Raw genomic sequence first — 21,079 nt, forward strand, 5'->3', positions numbered from 1 at the left:
TAGGGCAATGTTTGTTTGGTGGCTGAGAAGCTTGCTAATGAGCAAAGAGAGTTGAGAGATCTGTTGATAAGCACTGTCAAACAGACAAATGGGCCCATGATATCAGGAGGAGATCAAAGCCGTCATCATGACAGACAAAGAAGTTGGAGCCAAAGGCAAAAATTGGCACCACTGGTTAAAAAATAGGTCGTAAACAATATTTATTTCAGCCTCATAAAAGTACTTAGTACCTTTCTCCTGGTTGAATTTAGGCCTACTAGTATTAAACCCAGTTTAGTTGGCATATCATTGTTAGTCATCTGTATATATGAGACTGTGCCCCTTTTCTAATCTCCCAGTATGTACATGTTATACCACCTGAAATATCCCAATGGAACCAATATGCTGGGGCTGGAACATGATTTTGAGAGCTCTAGTGATAAAAACACAACTAGTCTCTCCATGTTAGCAATCTTATGTAACATGGTTATAAATACATATTGTTAGGGAGGGGATTGAGGATTCAACTGCAGAAGATACACTGTGCACAAAACATTAGGAACTCATTCCATGACATAGACTCACCAGGTGAATCCAGGTGAAAGTTATGATCCCTTGTTGATGTCACTTCTTAAGGAGGAGGAGGAGACCGGATGTTTAAGCCTTGAGACAATTGAGACGTGGATTGTGTATGTGAGAAAGGGAAAGGGGGATACCTCGTCAGTTGCACAACTGAATGCATTCAACCGAAATGTGCCTTCTGCATTTAATCCAACCCCTATAAATCAGAGAGGTGCGGGGGGCTGCCTTAATTGACGCCCATGTCATCGGCACCATTCAGAGGGTGAATGGGCAAGACAAAAGATTTAAGTGCATTTGAATTGGGTATGGTAGTAGGTGCCAGGCAGACCGATTTGAGTGTGTCAAGAACTGCAGGGCTGTTGGGTTTTTCACGCTCAACAGTTTTCCGTGTATATCAAGAACGGTCTACCACCCAAAGGACATCCAGCCAACTTGACACAACTGTAGGAAGCATGGGCCAGAATCCCTGTGGAACGCTTTCGACACCTTGTAGAGTCCATGCTCCGACGAATTGAAGCAGTTCTGAGGGCAAATGGGGGTACAACTCAATATAAGGAAGGTGTTTGTAATGTTATGCTTGTGTATCTCAATGATTCACGTACTGTAGTTGTTGCTGACTGTATATATATTTAGTATTCAGCTCACAAACTACCAGCAGCCTCTATGCCCTTCAGTCTGTGTTTGGTTCATTACTGGTGAGTTCATATGAAACCATGTCGTGCCCTCAGGAATATGTATACTACACTTCAGACAGTCCTCTCCACACAAACAGACTGGATTTGGGATTATGTCTTCAGGGATTTGTTTGACTGTGTCAGAACTTGTCATGGATTCAGAAGAATCCATGACAAAAGAAGCACTTGATTTGAATATGCAACTTCTGTAAACTCACATCTCAGGTGGAGAAGTAGACAGTTTACATCTGAAGTTGGTAATTCCTAAATAATCCATCAAATTCCCCTTCAGGTATCAACCCATTTCATCTGTTTGCTTTTAGTATTGTGTCAACTCAACAAATGTCTTTCTGACTAAAATCCAACAGGCGAATCCCTTCATTAGCCATTATCCAGAGAAGGGGTGGTCATTTTTGGATTTGAATTAATACCAGCCCTTTTGTTCAGGTCTAACAGGCAGACAAGAATAGCACATCCCAGTCCTGCCCAGTCCAACACTGCTGCCTAAAACCTTCTATTACAGTACAATGCTCCAGCCTTCTTCCATCAGCCTCAATGTGCTGACTGCAGGGAAATGTAATTATGCGACCACCGACCGTTTGAGCTGAGTCACTGCTGCAGTTGGGGCTCTCTTCTCGTCCTGCCTAACGACTTAAGCCACAGGGGCGGGATAGAGAGTTTAACCATGTGCTTGGACACATGTTGTGCTGTAGTGATGACGGGGATTGTATTGTTGACACTGCACAAGTGACTTGTTAAGTTACTATAATACCTGTGTAGTCAAAATGTAATTATAAATTATAAACAGCTGTTTTTTGTTGTTGTGGAAGTGCAATAGAAACTGTACCTTATTTCAGTTGTTTAATAATAAAGGTAGTGTTACCAAAGATGTAAACGAAGTAATCTGACGGAACATGCGTCTATACTGTAGATGAACTGTATGTGCCGTCCCAAATCAGGTTGTTTACTTGGAACTTGACCGGTGAGAAAAACAAGTACTTATCTATTTAAAGTAAAATATGATGTACTCCTGATCCTAAATCACTAAACCTTGATCCTCTTACATGATGTTGATGTGAAGATGTAAACCCTGCAGAGCTATGGCATGCATCTCAGCTCAGAGAGGAGCAGAGGGAGATGGAGGGGCAGAGAGTGCGATAGGCAGGGAGAGAAAGCAAACAGCCAACATGCACGGTAGCCTGCAGCATACCACAGAATAAAGAGGAGAGCGTCAACATCAAAATCCCTTCAGAGCACGTTGGCACTTGCTGTAGTGATGTGCGTAATGTACATTGGCAGATATCTCACTGCCCGGCTGTATCTGGGTCTTAAAAAATGGCTTGATCCACTCAGCATCAGAGGCATCTGCTGGCGAGTGATCTGAGTGCCGCCAAATCAGGTCAGATGAGATCCAGTGGGCCAAAGCATGCAAACAGACTTAATGCTGTCTGTTTTTTAACATGGCATTGTTGTCTACTAGATGAGTGGTCACTAGCCAATGCAGGTGTTTCCAGGAGGAGAGCTCCAGCATGGAGACAGCATCCAAAACAAGAGAGAAATCGATGAATGAGTCACTGATGGAGAGTGTACAGTGATCATTGTAATCAAGCTGTTGCCAGTTATTTTTATGTCCTGGGATCCTCTTTAGCAGCCACACAGTGATGCTCCAGAAGCAACACTGCTCAGTGGAAACAACAAAGGAGAGTTGTGGTGCAGTAACTAGCTAAGTGAAAGAGCTCCACCCCACTCACTGCTCTTATTGGGGCTTGGCAGGCAGGGCTGGATCAGTGATGTGTCCGACACGTTCAGATCACTGGACTCTTAATGTCCTTCTGCCTGGTGGACGTGATCTAATCTCACACTGATGGATTAGGGGAACACTACAAGTGTTCGTGCAGGATCTCACCGGTTCCGTCTATAACTCAACTCAATTTGGATTTATGATTCAGTTAACGTGCACGCCACAATCTGACTGAATGGTACAATGAATGTCATGTTATCAGGTTTATCTTTGGCCGATATTGTCGTTATCTAATCGGCCATGATAATAGGAGTTTTATTTCAGTTTTAATGAGCACTTTTAATCAGGCCCTGCTTCAGGTGTTAATCTCTAGATGATTTTCAGGCCTCAGAAAGCAGGTAATAGGCTAATCAAAGCCGGTGGGTGATTTGTAGAACCAGCAGAGAAAATCAATCTCAGGATTTAATGGGTGTAGAAAATAGTTTGATTTCATATAACCACTCATTGATTTAAAAGGTTAGATGTTGTTATCCATGAATCCACAAACTACTGTAACGTTACCTGGTATCCGTGTGCTAGAAAATATGTATTCAGTCGCATATTTCTGTTTTTTTCTTTAAATACATGCTGGAGATATTCAGCTACTCCTGAAGGACAGGGGAAGTTCAGCAAAAGATTATTGATTTATTATTTAAAATCTCTTTGTATCTCCTAGTCATGCACCTTGGTTGGACTGTGTGGTAGCAGCAGCATTTGTTTTCCTTTGTCTTAAATCTGTGCAGACAGAAAAATATAACAATGCATTTTGGCAATGATATCAAAGCCACCTAAGGGTCCAGGAGATGTTATTTATCAGAAAAGTAATTGTTGCAAATGTAACCATCTGGGGATATTTTGTGGAACTTTGCTATAGAAACTAATGTGTGAAAGGAAACATTTGACTATATTAAAATGAAAATGGGTTTCATGACCTGCATCAGCAGTGGGCTGGGTTGACTAAGAATTCCATTGAGTAAATATTGATATTATATTCCTTCTATCATTTTATTTTTTCCCTCTCAAGGCCATTGGCTCCTGTGAGAGTCGTAGATGCAGAGGTAGCTGCCGCTGTGAGCTGCTGAAAGCTTAGTGGAAATGTGTTTGCAATTACATGCAAATTCCCCAGAAAGGTCAAGAAACGTCAAACCCTGCAGTAGTTAACGTCACTAGCTGCATCTGCCTTTCATCTATGATACAATAGTAATATGCTAAGACAGAGAACTGAAAGTGACCAAGGTATGGAGTATTACACAACTCAGAAGAAAGATTCTAAAGAATACTGTAAGAATTCTGAAGCAGTTTAGTTGTTTCTTCTGAAAATGCAATGGATCACTGAATCCCTGTTTGTTTTCTCCCTCCCCACAACCTTTGTTCACAAGGGTCTGAGACCTTGAGAGAGAAGTGCCTGGTTGCCAGTACCAGGTTAGGCCTCATTTTTAAAGATAGCTGATGATCCACAGTGTGTCAGAGCCTGCAAAGCCATGCTGTGCAGCTTGCCCCAAGTCTTTAGGGTCCACAGGCAGTCTCACACACTGACATGGATGGTGTTTTATAACTAACGGTTATATTCCAAGTTGTGGAATGTTTTTGATGACTACAATATTCACATGCCAATCCAATCCTCAAATATCCTATACATGACCTGTCAAGGTGTAGAGGAGAGGTGCACAACAGATATTTTAGACATTTATGTCCTAAAGGCTGTTGCCATGGAAATGACCTTGACCTCTGTTAATATTGCTCTAGAAACCCAATTTTATGTTGTATAGACAGGTTGGTTGTTTAGCAACAAAACTGACCCGTGCACAACTGTGGGGCAAAACTGACAGGGTTGGCTTAGATTGTTGACAACATGTGACCTATCTTTCAACTCCAATGTTAATGAAAATGTGACTGCATCTGCACAATGAGCACTTGTTGTCTCTCAAATACAACATTACAGTTGTTGCTTAGCTAGATTGCGAATTTTTGGCATATTTGGGACATTGACATGAAATCAGTCCAAACACCTCAAAATAAGACATGGTATCAAGTACAAGATGAAACGAGCCACTTACGATTCCCCACATGGCAGTTTCTTGTCATTCTTGCTCGCAATCACAACAACGCGGTGACCTCTGCTCCATGGAAGTGCCTACATCACTTTTGTGACGTTGTCAGCTAACCCATCTACAGGATGTGTGTTTATGCTCCCCTGAAGTACTGTACAATATTACATTGGATAGACATGGCTGCAGTCACATTTGTGGACTGCACAGCATTGAAGGTCACGGTTGAGAATATGGTTGTATATCCTCTTCTGCAGCCCAGGCATTTCTAATGGATCCCACACAAGTAACGATAGACTAGTGTTGTCACGATTCCCAAATTTTGACTTCGATACCACTACCAGGGTTAGTATCACGATACATGATACCATCACAATACTCGATTCAAAAAAAATACCACAACAACAGAAAATTAGGCGTTTAAGCCAAAGTTACAGAATGGCACTTGCTCCAGACATAAACTCAGCTACTGCTCTGTTCAATCACTGGGCATCTTTTTTTTGTATGCATGAAGAACTCAATAAGACAATCATACAATCAATTTGACTTTGTTTTTAACAATCTAACTTTAAATGGGACTACAAAACAACATAATGGTAAACTTTTAGTTGAAAGGTAAATCTCTATTGTTAATCTGGGTAACTGAAGATGTAGCCTAGGTCTATTCACAATACAGGTGAATGCATATTATTCAATAGTGCGTGCATGCATTTTGTTATTGAGTTGGTTTTAGCTGATTTCATGGGGCTGCAGATGACAAACAACCCCTTCCATTTAGGACTTGTTTTATTGGCAACTGCTAGCAAAACATATAATTAATGTCGGACGTTTACATACACTTAGGTTATAGTCATTAAAACTAGTTTTTCAACCACTCCACACATTTCTCGTTAACAAACCATCGTTTTGGCAAGTCAGTTAAGACATCTACTTTGTGCATGACAAGTCCAACAATTGTTTACAGACAGATTATTTCACTTATAAGTGTAACGGCCGTCTGGTGAAGAAGGATCGGACCAAAGTGCAGCGTGGTAAGTGTTCATGATTTTATTGAAAACTGAACACTAGAAAACAAATAACAAAGTGAGAACTAAACAGTCCTGTCAGGTGCAGAACACTAAACAGTAAACAACTACCCACAAAACACAGGTGGGAAAAAGCTACCTAAGTATGGTTCCCAGAGAAAACGATAGACAGCTGTCCCTGATTGAGAACCATACCCGGCCAAAACAAAGAAATACAAAACATAGAAAAATTAACATAGAATGCCGACCCAAATCACACCCCGACCAAACCAAAATAGAGACATAAAAAGCTCTCTAAGGTCAGGGCATGACAATAAGTCACTGTATCACAATTCCATTGGGTTAGAAGTTTACATACACTAAGTTGACTGTGCCTTCAAACAGCTTGGGAGATTCCAGAAAAGATGTCAAGGCTTTAGAAGCTTCTGATAGGCTAATTGACATCATTTGAGTCAATTGGAGGTGTACCTGTGGATGCTGAAGCTGAAGAACACCTTCCCAACCGTGAAGTACGGGGATGGCAGCATCATGTTGTGGGGGTGCTTTGCTGCAGGAGGGACTGGTGCACTTCACAAAATAGATGGCATCATGAGGCCGGAAAATGATGTGCATATATTGAAGCAACATCTGAAGACATCAGTCAGGAAGTTAAAGTTTGGTTGCAAATCGGTCTTCCAAATGGACAATGAACCTAAGCATACTTTCAAAGTTGTGGCAAAATGGCTTAAGGACAACAAAGTACAGGTATCGGAGTGGCTATCACAAAGCCCTGACCTCAATCCCATAGAAAATATGTGGGCAGGACTGAAAAAGTGTGTACGAGCAAGGAGTTCTACAAACCTGACTCAGTTACAGCAGCTCTGTCAGGAGGAATGGGCCAAATTTCACCCAACTTATTATGGGAAGCTTGTGGAACGGTATTATTTTATTGTACTAATCAACAACATTGTATAGAAGAAGCAGTCTTTTCTTTTATAAAAGTGTGCGTTGTCTCTTTAAGAAAGGAATGTCATTCAGGAGGAGACAAAGAAGTAAATACATTTTTGGTGGCTACGGAGACAAAGTGAATGAGTAACGTTTTTGGTGATAATTAGCTTTGAAATCAGCATATTTTGCATTATGGTTTGCATATTATTACAAACATGTACTAGGGTATTGAATTGATGTTGCTTCCGGTGTAAGCTAGCAAGGAAATGTAGCCTACAAGTAAAGCTGGAAGCTCCCAGTATTGTCTGTTTATTACTGTTTTGTGAACAGTAATGAACAGTTTCAACATTTCTGCATGCCATGTTGCAGTATTCAAGTGTGTTAACCTTTGTGCATCATGAGTGGGGATCAACCAATGCAGCCCCGACAGCTCTAGCAATTAATGAGTAAGTGGACTATGCACTTTGCTCTTCACACTGTAAAGGGGCTGCGCTGATAGACAGACTTGATCCTCTCAGTCACGTGAGACACATTTGACAGAAGTACCGAACATAACAAAAAGTTTAGTGCCAAATATTTTTTTGTATAGGAAAAGGATCTACGTTTTGGCATACCGTGCAACAACACAATGGACAAGCAACTGTTGCCCGGGACCCAACAGTATAATATAGCAGTTTCAAGAGTTGTTTAGATTGTTCATTTAAATGGAATAGACATTTGCATGTTAGGTACAATATTGTGAGAATTGATTTAGTTTAAAACTTATTTTTGACAATACATGGGAGGTAATGCATAAATTAAAACGCTGATCAATGTAATGCAGTTTGGCATATGCCAAACACAAAGCAGGTGGTCATGTTTTAATTACTTTGCATGACTAAACCTGACATCTCGGAAGTGGAAACAATTACTCACTTTTATTATCACAGTGCACAAGAGAGAGCATGAGAGAGAGAGAGAGAAAGTGCTTATATAAACAAGATATTACAACAGTGCAATATGCAGATCGATAAGAGGAGTTTATTGAATTGCACTCAAGGCCCTCCTTACTTTCAAAGACTGTGTAGTCCAATACTGTTGACGCCAACCTTAAGACTTATTGCAGATGTGACCGCCACCAAGGACGGTGCACTCTTAGAAAAAAGGCACTATCTGGAACCTAAAAGGGTTCATCGGCTATCCCAATAGGAGAACCCTTTGAAGAACCCTTTTTTGTTCCAGGTAGAACCATTTTGGGTTCCATGTAGAACCCTTTCCACAGAGGGTTCTACTTAGAACCAAAAAGGATTTGATCTGGAACCAAAAAGGGGTTCTCCTATGACAGGGTTCTCCAACTGGCGGCCCGTGTGCCGAATTTGGCCCGCTGGTGGTTTTCTGAGTTTTCTGGGCAAAAACTAATAATAAAACAAATATATTTTTGTTCTTGTTGAATTTTCATTGTTGGAAATAAAAGACTGTAAAAAGACCAGGAAATCAGCTCCAAATGATTTTCAGTTTGGAAATCTGTTCCCACATATTCCCACGCATAATAGAGAGACATATGTGATTGTATACAAATAATAGTAATTAATAATAATTGATTGGAATCATATAGCATTTTCTACCAACTGGGGTGCTCAAAGTGTTTTTACATAGTAGGAGGAAACTCACCTCATCCACCGTCAATGTGTAGCACCCACCTCAGTGATGCACAGCAATCATTTTTTTGCAAGAACTCTCACCAGACATCAGCTGTCAGTTGATGAGATGAGCAGTGATATATGCCAGTTAGGAATGAGGAGGATGATTAGGTGGCCACTCTTACAATAAATGGGATTTTGAAAGACCACAGAGAGTTAGGACGCCCGTTTTAACGTCTCATCCGAAAGACGGCACCCTATGCTTATCAATGCTCCCAAATATAACCAAGGTTTGAAATTATTATGTTTTAGTCAAATATTATATCCGTTTCGGCTTCTTGTGGTGAATTTGCAGTCTACAAATATATCATTTTATTATGTTCCGGCCCCTTAACCATATGCTCAAGAAAAAATTCCTATTGGGACAGCCGAAGAAACCTTCGTGAGGACATGGTAGGCAAACTGCTTGAGGTCTTTCAACAAAGAGAATTGGAAAGAGACAGAAAGACAGAGAAGGCGAGGGACACCTACCTCATTCTCACATCTTTTATTTTTTTTGTATTTTAGCACAGAAAGTAACACCACAAAATATGTGTGGTCGGTGTGAAGTTCTGAATGTTTTTCTCTCCAAATCGTGGAGGGTGAGGCTTGGGGATATATCCCAGTGATTCTACTGTACACCCTGTATGTCTCTGAGAAGATTTGAGCCTCCTTGCTCTCCATTTCTTTAGGTACTTAGAGCCCTCATTGGTACTTAGAGCCCTCATTTAGAGATTACCATTGGGTATCATATAATTCTCTGGCCACTGCAGCCTCACAGCTTAGAACTCCACAACCACATCTTCCAGCATTTCTTCTTCTTGTTTTATAACTGAATGTCAAGCCTACTTTGGGGCTTACAACCCTATCAGTCTCTCAAGTATCTTAGCTCTGATGTTTAGTGGAAATGCAGCACACTGAGAGATAACAAGAGGGCCTCCACACACTCCCGGGCCCCTCGCCACCCTGCACCATTTCTCCATGCTCTTCCATCATGTGTTTCTTCCCGCTGTCACCCTCGCCTCTCTTTCTCTCTCATGATGATGTTGGAAATCAATTAATAAAATCTGGAGCCATCATTTTTGATGTGGGGCTCATTGAGCAGACCTGTGAAAATGTTAATTAGCTGAATAATCAGCTTAGCTACTGCTTGGCAGCTTAAACTGTTGGCCTCTATGGAGTGTATCAGACATGGTTAGGGGCTCTTCCTCTGTGTTTAACCATACTGCTAGTACAGCTATAGCCGATCCCATGAATGGTCACCTGGGACGAACATTGGGTTTTGCTCAGAGTACTCCCCGTCCCATGCTATTACATGTCAAATAAATCAGTAATCATGCATATGGGGCTGAGGCCAGGGTGAGCCCCCCAAAAAAGCCTGTAACTGTCTTCGTTGATGTTGGAGCCTGCTCAGCTCACCTGGAGATGCCTCATGGCATGGGATATGGTAGAGATGGCTTGGCTGACAGCGGGGGAGGGAGGGAGGGAGGGGGTCAGTGACAGGTCCCAGACTGCAGTCTGAGGGCAAAGTCTCATCAAGATGACGAGGAAAAAAGCTGTCCCCAGCAATCACAGAGGAGAGGAGATGAGAGGAAATATGCTCTAATGAGAAAGAGAGATAGACAGTAGAGCTGGGGGCAGGCAAGTGTGCAGAGAGGAGAGAAGAGGAGTAAGAAAGGGAAAACAACTAGGAAATAGAAGAGGGAGTGGAAACAAGAAAAGAGAGCCAGAGAGAATACAGTACTATGAAAAGGAGATGATGTATTATAGATATACTGTATACCACGCTTCTCTGCGGAGCTGAATCGCATGCTGGCATTCACTCGTCTGTAAACAAACCCCTCTCGGCGTACCCATGGTGAAGCCCAATAAGGTGCAATAGAAAGCAGCAGGTCTCAGCAGGTCAATGAGGTACTACTGAATCAGTGATGTAATGAAACCTCGGAATACTAATTGGCCTCAAGGAAAGAGAGAAAGTCTGAGAGATAGAGATAAGAATGGAGGGAAAAGAAGAATGTGAGAAGAGAGAACGGAGTGATATTTGCTCGGTATGCGAGATAAAAGCCCTGCAGCGACACAATCAAATTCAGCGCAGATGCTTCAATGGAAGCCACAATTGAAAACAAGAACAATAATGGATTGTCTCTTGGGTTTTCTTGACATTATTCTAAACAGATAAATTAATGTGTCAATTGCTGGAGGAAGGGCAAGCAGCAAGCAGACAAAAGAAGAAAAAGCGCTTGTGGTCTTTTATGTGAACAAGGAGGCGATTGCTTGTTGATTTCCTCTGAACTGAAAATGACTCTGTCCCTACAATGAGAGATTAAAGAGACTTGTATCCCCTTTGAACCAGGACAGATCGCGGCAAACACGTTCTAGGCGGTATGTTGTCGGTCATTTGAAGGGGCTCTGTTACTTTCTGCATAACCAAACCTCAAAGCATCCAAATCCTCTAAAGACACACCTGAACAAAATGGTGCACAGGTCCTAGGTGACAGGAGCTAGCTTCAACATGTTGGAAACCATGTATTATCCAATATGAATCATTGATATATGACACGTATGACTGACTGATCATTTCTAATGAGAATACTGTTATTTCTCATGATTCTTGTCTCGTGGGTAAATTAACTTCCACGGTAGTGCTCCATCACATGGCAAATATTTGACTGATTATGACGCATGTAATTAGTTACATCTCCCAGTCAACATAGAACAGCAGAGCTTGGTTAAACGAAGAGAAAAGGTTACCAGAACTCATATTTCATCAGCCTGTGCATGACTTTGAAAGGAAGCACTAGGCATAACCCTTCTCAGAACCGTTTGTCTTTCCCATCTTTTGTGTCTAATGCAATCAGAACTTAATGAGTTGGTTGCCACATTTGTCTGCATATACAATACACTGTCATGTGTCATACATTGGGGGCAGTGAACCTCACTTGAATGTTATCGATCATTCACTAGAGACAGTATAAGACATGCTCAAGGAGATCACAGGAAACAGGATCATTCAATGTTACAAAATGTATGTTGAAAGCATATTTGCTACAGTTCTCAGAGGTGTATCAAGGCTACTTACTGTATTATCGCGCTAACCTGATTGCTCTGGTTTTGATCTCTTTAGATAACTGTGATGGCCCTTTGGTATCAAATCTGCCCCAGGCCTCATTTCAGAGTTCCTCGCAGTCCTCCACCAGCAACGTTCCACACTTCTCCAAGCTCAACAGAAGAGATGGTGAGTAAAGATTAAGGCCACGCTCAATGCTGTGTATAAGTACCTATCCATCAGTAATAACCTCTTGACGCAGAGTCAACTTCCCATGAACATCCTGTGCAGAGCATGTTGCTTTAACATTTCATTTCCACGTGTAGCATAATAAACACAAATGATCTGTGTATAGCTGTAATTGATTTGATCGATGGATTGTAAACAACAATTGCTTGTCATTTAATTATATGGTTGTGAGCAGTTAATTGCCAGCTGTTTCCTTTAGAGTCCGCCATCTGCATTTGATCACTATACATCAATGGCTTTCACTCACGTAAATGAGAACTTGTCAAAGTATTGATGAACTCCAAAGGCCAACCTAATTGTCCCAGACACTCCATACTCCTCAGTCTGGAAAGTTGTCAATGTGGTTAACAACAGAGTTGTTGGAGTTGCCTGACTTAAAAAATATTGTTTGGCCTTTAACATACATTACTTATATATATTACTTATATATAGCAAACAGAGGCCTTCCAGGGAAACATACTGTATATACACATATATTTTTCACACCCTGTCCATCAAACACTGCCTGTACCCCAGGTTATTTTTAGCCACAGCCAACCTCCTTTTGTGAGTCTTTAAGAACCTGAATGATCCTTCTCTCTGGGGGGGGGGGGGGGCTCCGTAAATGATGCTTCCTCTGTGACTGAGACTCTGGTTTGATATTCAGAGCTCATCTGCTCCCATGGTGTTGTGTCCCAGCCCACAGCAGCTGAGTAATGAATCTCTGCCTGAGCTGACCTGTTTCTTCTTCTTGATAGCTGAGTAGCTGTGGGGCTTAAACACATCTTTAAGGAACATAACCTACATTACAATTAGGACTACTCAAACGATTAACATAAATGAATCAAGTTAATGGCATTAGTTCATTTTTTGTTGTTGAATTTTCTCAAATTTGTCCCTATAGAATAAAAGCAGATAATTGAGTAACATGTATACTTTGCTTTGATTGTCAGATTTTTACGGCTACATCAGAATGTTTTAATAGCATTTTCACTATCAAAAGTCACTGCAACATACAGCTATTAATGCTCCCAATGTTTAAGTAGTTTAACACACGCACACACACACACACACGCACACACGCACGCACACGCACACACGCACGCACGCACACACACGCACTGTGTGTGTGTGTGTGTGTGCAATGTCTCTTTCTCTCTCACTCTCTCAATCACTCACTCACTCTCTCACTCTCTCACGCACACACGCACACACACACACACACACACACACACACACACACACACACACACACACACACACACACACACACACACACACATAATGACAAAATATACTACTCACCTCACACTTTGACAAGCTTCTCATACTGTACAGTCTTGGCCAAAAGTTTTGAGAATGACACAAATTTAAATTTTCACTGTCTGTTGCCTCATTTTGAATGATGGCAATTTGTATATACCTCAGAATGTTATAAGGAGTGATCAGATGAATTGCAATTAATTGCAAAGTCCTTCTTTGCCATGCAAATGAACTGAATCCCCCAAAAACATTTCCACTGCATTTCAGCCCTGCCACAAAAGGACCAGCTGACATCATGTCAGTGATTCTCTCGTTGTTGATGAGCGCAAGGCTGGAGATCACTCTGTCATGCTGATTGAGTTCGAATAACAGACTGGAAGCTTCAAAAGGAGGGTGGTGCTTGGAATCATTGTTCTTCCTCTGTCAGCCATGGTTACCTGCAAGGAAACACATGCCGTCATCATGGAGGATGGCCTGGTGTCAAGAAGGGCAGCAAAGAAGCCTCTTTTCTCCAGGAAAAACATCAGGGACAGACTGATATTCTGCAGAAGGTATAGGAATTGGACTGCTGAGGACTGGGATAAAATCATTTTCTCTGATGAATCCCCTTTCCGATTGTTTGGGGCATCTAGAAAAAGCTTGTCCAGAGAAGACAAGATGAGCGCTACCATCAGTCCTGTGTCAGGCCAACACTAAAGCATCCTGAGACCATTCATGTGTGGGGTTGCTTCTCAGCCAAGGTAGTGGGCTCACTCACAATTTTTCCTAAGAACACAGCCATGAATAAAGAATGGTACCAACACATCCTCCGTGAGCAACTTCTCCCAACCATCCAGGAACAGTTTGGTGACGAGCAATGCCTTTTCCAGCATGATGGAGCACCTTGCCATAAGGCAAAAGTGATAACTAAGTTGCTCGGGGAACAAAACATTGACATTTTGGGTCCATGGCCAGGAAACTCCCCAGACCTTAATCCCATTGAGAACTTGTGGTCAATCCTAAAGAGGCGAGTGGACAAACAAAAACCCACATATTCTGACAAACTCCAAGCATTGATTATACAAGAAGGGGCTGCCATCAGTCAGGATGTGGCCCAGAATTTAATTGACAGCATGCCAGGGCAGATTGCAGAGGTCTTGAAAAAGAAGGGTCAACACTGCAAATATTCATCAACTTCATGTAATTGTCAATAAAAGCCTTTGACACTTATGAAATGCTTGTAATTATACACCAGTATTCCATAGTAACATCTGACAAAAATATCTAAAGACACTGAAGCAGCAAACTTTGTGAAAATTAATATTTGTGTCATTCTCCAAACTTTTGGCCATGAATGTATACTGGAAATACATAGCTTAATATACTTTCTATACTGTATGTCCTTTCAGGCTTTGGGAAAAACATACTACTGTATCAGAATCTCAATGCAGTCGGAGGATAGGCTATTAATACATCTCTGCTAGCATGTCTGTTTCTCTGTTAGTTTCTCTGGGAGACTAGGTCCACAGGCTAAGGGATATCAAGACTGTGTCCATATTTTAGAGTAATGGCTATGTGTAATAGAATGCTGAATATCAGACCAGAATCAAAGTTAGTTGCTTTTGTTTTTATTTTATTTTTTCTAAGGCACAACTACATGATTGAAGCCATTAATGGTTCACTACTACAAAGATGAGAAAGAAAAACCCTTGGTTCAAATTGTTTCCGATCCGGCTCAAAGGACTGACTAGAATAAGGGTGCAAAGGCACTGCCAAAACTGTCCAAATCACCTCCAATAATGCCACATGAAACTGCTTTTAGACAGGGTTTAGACAATCGTGCACATGAACACATATAGTAGAGTACAGCCAGTGAGTCTGTATGAGTTAACCCAAATGCCAAATGCCAAATCTGAAAAATTCTCTTTTATTTCTGTCTGACTCACAGCCCTACAGACATAATAACTGCAACAGTGACCAGTGACCAAACACAATCCCACTCTCTCCCACACACTCTATATTCTCTCTGGCTGGAGCTTTAAGGAAAATAATCTTTCTCACTGGAGATAGCTGTCTGGACTACCTATCTGTTTGGGGTTGTGTGCGTGTCTGTCTATCTACTCATGCTGTGTCACACCTAGCCATGCTAGGTCACTTTTTGCACCTTCCTGTTCTGAAATGTTTTTTCTTTCTCTGGTCTCAGGAGCGGGAGGCTGGTCTCCCCAGGTGACAGACAGACAGCCGTGGCTGCAGCTGGACCTCAGGGACAGGATGGAGGTGACGGCCGTCGCCACACAGGGGCGCTACGGCAGCTCAGACTGGGTCAGCGGCTACCTGCTGCTCTTCAGTGACACCGGCCTAGCCTGGAAGCAATACCGACAGGAGGATGGAGTTGGGGTGAGTCTCCTCGCTAATGATTTCTGTACCATGAAAGGCTCTGTTCTCTATTTGAATCCTTTAAACATTTTTGCAGGCTGTGTTCAATAATATGTGAGAGCTTCAGATCTATAACTGTCGTTCTCATTCCCCATGACAACGCCCGGAAGAAGGCGTCAAATAAAGCTGTATCTGACAGTAATGTCAGACTTCCTTGGGAAGATACATAGCTTGCGAGTTTGCCTCCTACCTGTCAACTCAGAAGCAGTACATGCTGACTGCAATGTTTGGGTTTGCTGAAGTGGATTTGAATCAGACTAAAAGTATGAAAGAATGACAAAAAGTCTATGAAAGAGTGACACTGCTAAATAAGACTGCTGGATAAGAAACACATGACTCAGTGTCTGAGCTCTCTCTATCTTCACTCTGCCAGATACAAGGGAGTTTTAATCCACTCTTTCAAGTCTTTACTTCATTTTAGCGTTGCCATGAGGGACAGAGTAACGGTTGATCAAGATTTTTGAGTCTGACTGTTTTTTGTTCCTGTGGTTTGAAATCCCAACTTGGATTTGAAATCCTAACAAAGGAGTGCTTTTGCAGATGCAAATACTCATCAGGCAACTATACCCCATGGACAAACATGCTCACAGGTTCCTCTATCACACCCTTCCAGAGTGTGGAATAAGAATTGTTATCCATGTCCACTGATGATTTATAAATATTGCACTTGGCTCTATTTTTCCCCCTCTCGTTCAGTGTGTGAGCAGAGAGTAGAGGAAACATGCGCCTGTATGGCCAATGCAAAGTCACATTACAGGAGAAAAGATTGATTGACTTATCATGTCCATTTTTTTTGGGCCTCATCAAAATGGATGCAGCGTCTCGACCTGGAGGTGTGAACTTTTCATCACTCACATGCTCAGAAACACATGGATGAAAGAACACCTTTTCTTCTTCTGGTACAGTATGACTGAGCTCAGCTGCTGCTCATGTAGCAGTCATATAGGGTAGGTCCAGCTATAGACCAACGACACTCCTATATCATAGAGGCGTTGCAGATGGTGCCACGGCAATTTCAGTGACCTCTCTATTAGTTGATGTCACTCGAAACCAAGCAGTCATAAACCTTGTAGTATTGTTGTTGGTGTGAGAGGTGTAGGATCCATTAGATTCAGAGTAGTGGCCATAACTGTGCTTGTGCTGACAAGCCAGCTTAGGGCTCTTATAGAGCTGACATTGACACATATCTCTCCACACCCTCGTCTCTCTTCATCTCCTAGCCTTTGTCACTTAACGGCAGGTGAACCTTGATTCCTCGTAGTGGAAAGTGCTGAGTGCAGGGGCTTTCTGAGTGCTTGTTGCTACACAGTTATTACTGTCATCGCATGTCTTCCCCAAAGACATGAATTTTAGACGCTTTCATGCCTCATAGGTTGTCATCTCAATAATAGTTTTCAAGGGCATAGTCTATACTCAGTGGTACTTTGCTTGACATAAATGCATGTACTTTGTCTGTCATGAAAGTATTGCCATTCAAAGAAAGGAATGGAAATTGCCAAAATAATGTCAACAGCCTTGTTAATAAAAAGAAAAGCTATAACTTTGAGAGAGCATCATATTTTTCTGACAGATTAACAAATAAATAAAAAATAGACCAAGGTAATGATGGTTAACCATTACATAGCAGTTGAAATGAAATCTTTCTCACAAAATGAACTACAATTCTGCTACGCAAGTTACATCGTAATTATTTGATGGTTATGTATTTGACATGTGAGATGATAAATTATGAACTTTGTCTCTAAATGATAATCTTATAGCAGAGGTCATAAGCTAATTCTGCCTACAGGGCATGTATGAAAGGGTTAATACAACATGAATTATGTTGCACACCATAATGTTCTAAAAGGTGCTGATAACCATAAGAATGAATATGTATTTTTCATTGAACCTTTATTCCACCAGCAAATCTCATTAGGTTTGTGCTTCTCTTCTCCGAGAGACTTTGCCCTTGATAAAGAAGCAGCGGATGTCACTCATTCAAACCATTGTGCTGAAAAGGTTTCCCAGGTTCAACCCACTCTTCATTTTCCATGAAGGGTTTCAGTGATTCTTTTGATGTAGGAGCACAGCACTTTTCAGAAACATTTTTTTTTTGTTCAATTGACAGGGGCACCTTTTTTCGAAAATGGTATTCATTGACGTGCTGCTGGTAATTTTCACCAGGTTTCCAAGATCAAAGACTGTGAAAGACCAGAGCAGCTACAACATTGGCCTTTCTGCATACAAATGTGGAGAAAACGGAGCCTTCGATATAAACAGGTTGTGCTTTGTTTAAACCTATGCATCTTGAAGCCATCTTACATTTTATGTCTCATGTATGTTTTGAAATTTGAGAAAGGGGTCACATAAGGACATTTGCATACATGATTTATCATGCAGTTATGTAGGCATTATAAAGGGCTTATGGAGGCTTCATTAAACATTCAAAGTGTGACCGATAAACAGATTAACAGACCTCCCATTAGTGCTGAGTGCTGCTCCCAGGCTCTCATAACCCCTGATTGACCACATGACCAGATACATCAGATCATGTGCTCTCCATACTTTCGGTTCATTTCTAATATCCAGCTCTCAAGTCTTCCATTACAGGGAGGCTTGAGCAGCCCACAGGCCAATCAATATGGAGTCTATTACCATGTGAAGATTGGGTGCAAGAGCATGGTCTGGTGGTCAGTGTAGATCTTCTCCAGGTCTAATTGATGGAAGGTTTGTTGGGATTGTCGAGGGGATCGGAAGTTTCAAACTGATGCTGAGTAATTGGCGAAAAGAAGACACATTTATCTCCATGGGTGGATATCTCACTTGTTTAACACATAGCTTAATATTAACCTCTAGTGTCGAGCAATCCCGTATCCGGGAGCGTGATCATAGCCTCAAGCTCATTAGCACAACGCAACGTTAACTATTCATGAAAATCGCAAATGAAATGAAAGAAATATATTCACTCACAAGCTTAGCCTTTTGTTAACAACACTGTCATCTCAGATTTTCAAAATATGCTTTTCAACCATCGCTACACAAGCAGTTGTGTAAGACGTATTGATAGCTAGCATAGCATTAGCCTAGCATTCAACAGGCAACATTTTCACAAAAACAAGAAAAGCATTCAAATAAAATCATTTACCTTTGAAGAACTTCGGATGTTTTCAATGAGGAGACTCTCAGTTAGATAGCAAATGTTCAGTTTTTCCAAAAAGATTATTTGTGGAGAAATTGCTCCGTTTTGTTCATCACGTTTGGCTAAGAAAAACCCCCGAAAATTCAGTCATTACAACGCCAAACTTTTTTCCAAATTAACTCCATAATATTGACAGAAACATGGCAAACGTTGTTTAGAATCAATCCTCAAGGTGTTTTTCACATATCTATTCGATGATAAATCATTCGTGGCAGTTGACTTTCTCCTCTGAAGAAAATGGAAAAATGCACGCAGCTGGAGATTATGCAATAATTTAGACGGAGGACACCAAGCGGGCACCTGGTAAATGTAGTTTCTTATGGTCAATCTTCCAATGATACGCCTACAAATACATCACAATGCTGCAGACACCTTGGGGAAACGACAGAAAGTGTAGGCTCATTCCTGGCGCATTCACAGCCATATAAGGAGACATTGTAACACAGCGCCTTCAGAATCTGGGCCATTTCCTGTTTGAAATTTCATCTTGGTTTCGCCTGAAGCATCAGTTCTGTGGCACTCACAGATAATATCTTTGCAGTTTTGAAAACGTCAGAGTGTTTTCTTTTCAAAGCTGTCAATTATATGCATAGTCGAGCATCTTTTCATGACAAAATATCTTGTTTAAAACGGGAACGTTTTTTTATCCAAAAATTAAAAGAGCGCCCCCTATATCGAAGAAGTTAAACAAAGATTGGTGATGTTGACGATGAGTGAAAGATAACTTCCAAGAAACAGAGGTTAACGGTTAGCTTGGATTACATTTGAATGACAACGTACACATACATTTTAGAAAACTATGAGCATGAATATTTAAAAAAAAACTTTTTTGGTTTTGGTAATGATTTATGAATTTGTTTTTGTATTATATCGTAAATGTATTGTCTTTTTTTATAGTGTATAAAAAAATCCAGGAATTTTCTGCTACTTAGTGCAGTTGAGGTGGGAATTCCATCTGCAGCTGTTTGTCCAAGGATGTGTTCATAAATTGCCTTCAGTGTGTCAAAGTGCGCTCTGAGCCGTTCGTAAATTCAAAGTGTTACGCTCTGGAGCGTTCAGAGCGCACTGGACGCTCTGGCCAAGTATTCGGGTTGATCCAAGCCTTCTGACCTCACAATGTCAGTCAAGCACCAAAAACTCGCTAAAGTTTGCTAGCTTGCTAGCTACTTCCAGAATCAAATGAGAGAACTCCTAATTCTGATCATTTTACTCGCCCTAGCAGAGCTGGTTAGACTGTTTCATGTTATCAGGAGGGTTAGTTACTGTAACTGTGCTGCTGGCGACTATTTCATTCTGTTTTTTGCCGAGTTCATAAATTAATCAATTACTCTGCTCTCTGGCATACTCAAATCGGAGTAGCCAGAATTAATTTACAAACGCACCCCATATCAACATCTGGCAAGTATTTGTGAAGAAGTAGACATAATGATATTTCTCCCTATCTGGTACTTTACCTAGACACATAAAGTCACATACTGGCCTATTATTTGTCCTCAAACAGGAATTAGTTGGTCCCATTTCACACATGCAGAATATTTTTCAGCAGCAGAATTAGCAATCATTGTGGTCCATAGTCTCTGCAATGTAGTAGCTTTCTAGTTTAGCTAACAACAAACTCAAAGTCTTTCTGACTTCATATATGATATATATATATGATATATATCATATATCAGTATTTACAAGTATGTTTTTGTTACATTTTATCTTCAGTTTCTGATGCCTCAGACAGAAGCGATGCAACATGTAGACGTACTGTGATGAATAATGAACTCATCTTTTCTCAAAGTTTCTGTCCCAGGTGCTATTCTGTGTTTTCTTCCTCATTGAACAGAGTAAATAATAGATTGTCTCTGATGTTTGCCTATGTGCAAGTGTAGCAGAGCATCAGAGACAGTGGAATGAAGAAAGAGCTTGGCGTAACCCCTTGGGAGAACTTGGCTGCCTTTGCCTCCCCTGTAAGCCCGGTAACCATGGCACTCAGGTGCTCTTTGTGTTTGACACATAGCTAAGTCCGCCCGGCTCAAGGGACCATATAAAGCATCTTTCTGCAAGGGGAAGGAAGATACGTTAAAGCTTGTACTGTAGCTAAAAGTAACACTGGGGCATTCTTTTCTAAAACTCAATACATCTTCCTTTGTTTAATGTACTGTTTGTATGTTTGTTTTGCATTGAGTGAACAATGCCTCAAAATAGTAGAAACTATCCTCAGAGAGCTTTCATATCCTTTCAAATGTCTACATGACACGAGGAGACATGCCATTTGTCTATGTTGT

At 41.1% G+C, this 21,079-nt stretch overlaps 1 protein-coding gene across 1 annotated transcript in view; it reads left to right on the forward strand.

Moving 5' to 3' along the window:
* LOC135519409 (contactin-associated protein-like 5) overlaps window positions 1-21,079 on the forward strand; it is a 124,076-nt gene that overhangs the window by 14,541 nt on the left and 88,456 nt on the right. Inside the window, exons 2-3 of the mRNA XM_064944613.1 lie at window positions 11,798-11,908; window positions 15,393-15,586. Of these exons, the coding sequence (XP_064800685.1) occupies window positions 11,798-11,908; window positions 15,393-15,586 (305 nt within the window). The remainder of the gene's footprint in view (window positions 1-11,797; window positions 11,909-15,392; window positions 15,587-21,079) is intronic.

The sequence above is a fragment of the Oncorhynchus masou genome, chromosome 29 (genome assembly GCF_036934945.1).
Source record: "Oncorhynchus masou masou isolate Uvic2021 chromosome 29, UVic_Omas_1.1, whole genome shotgun sequence".
NCBI classification, from domain to species: Eukaryota; Metazoa; Chordata; class Actinopteri; order Salmoniformes; family Salmonidae; genus Oncorhynchus; species Oncorhynchus masou.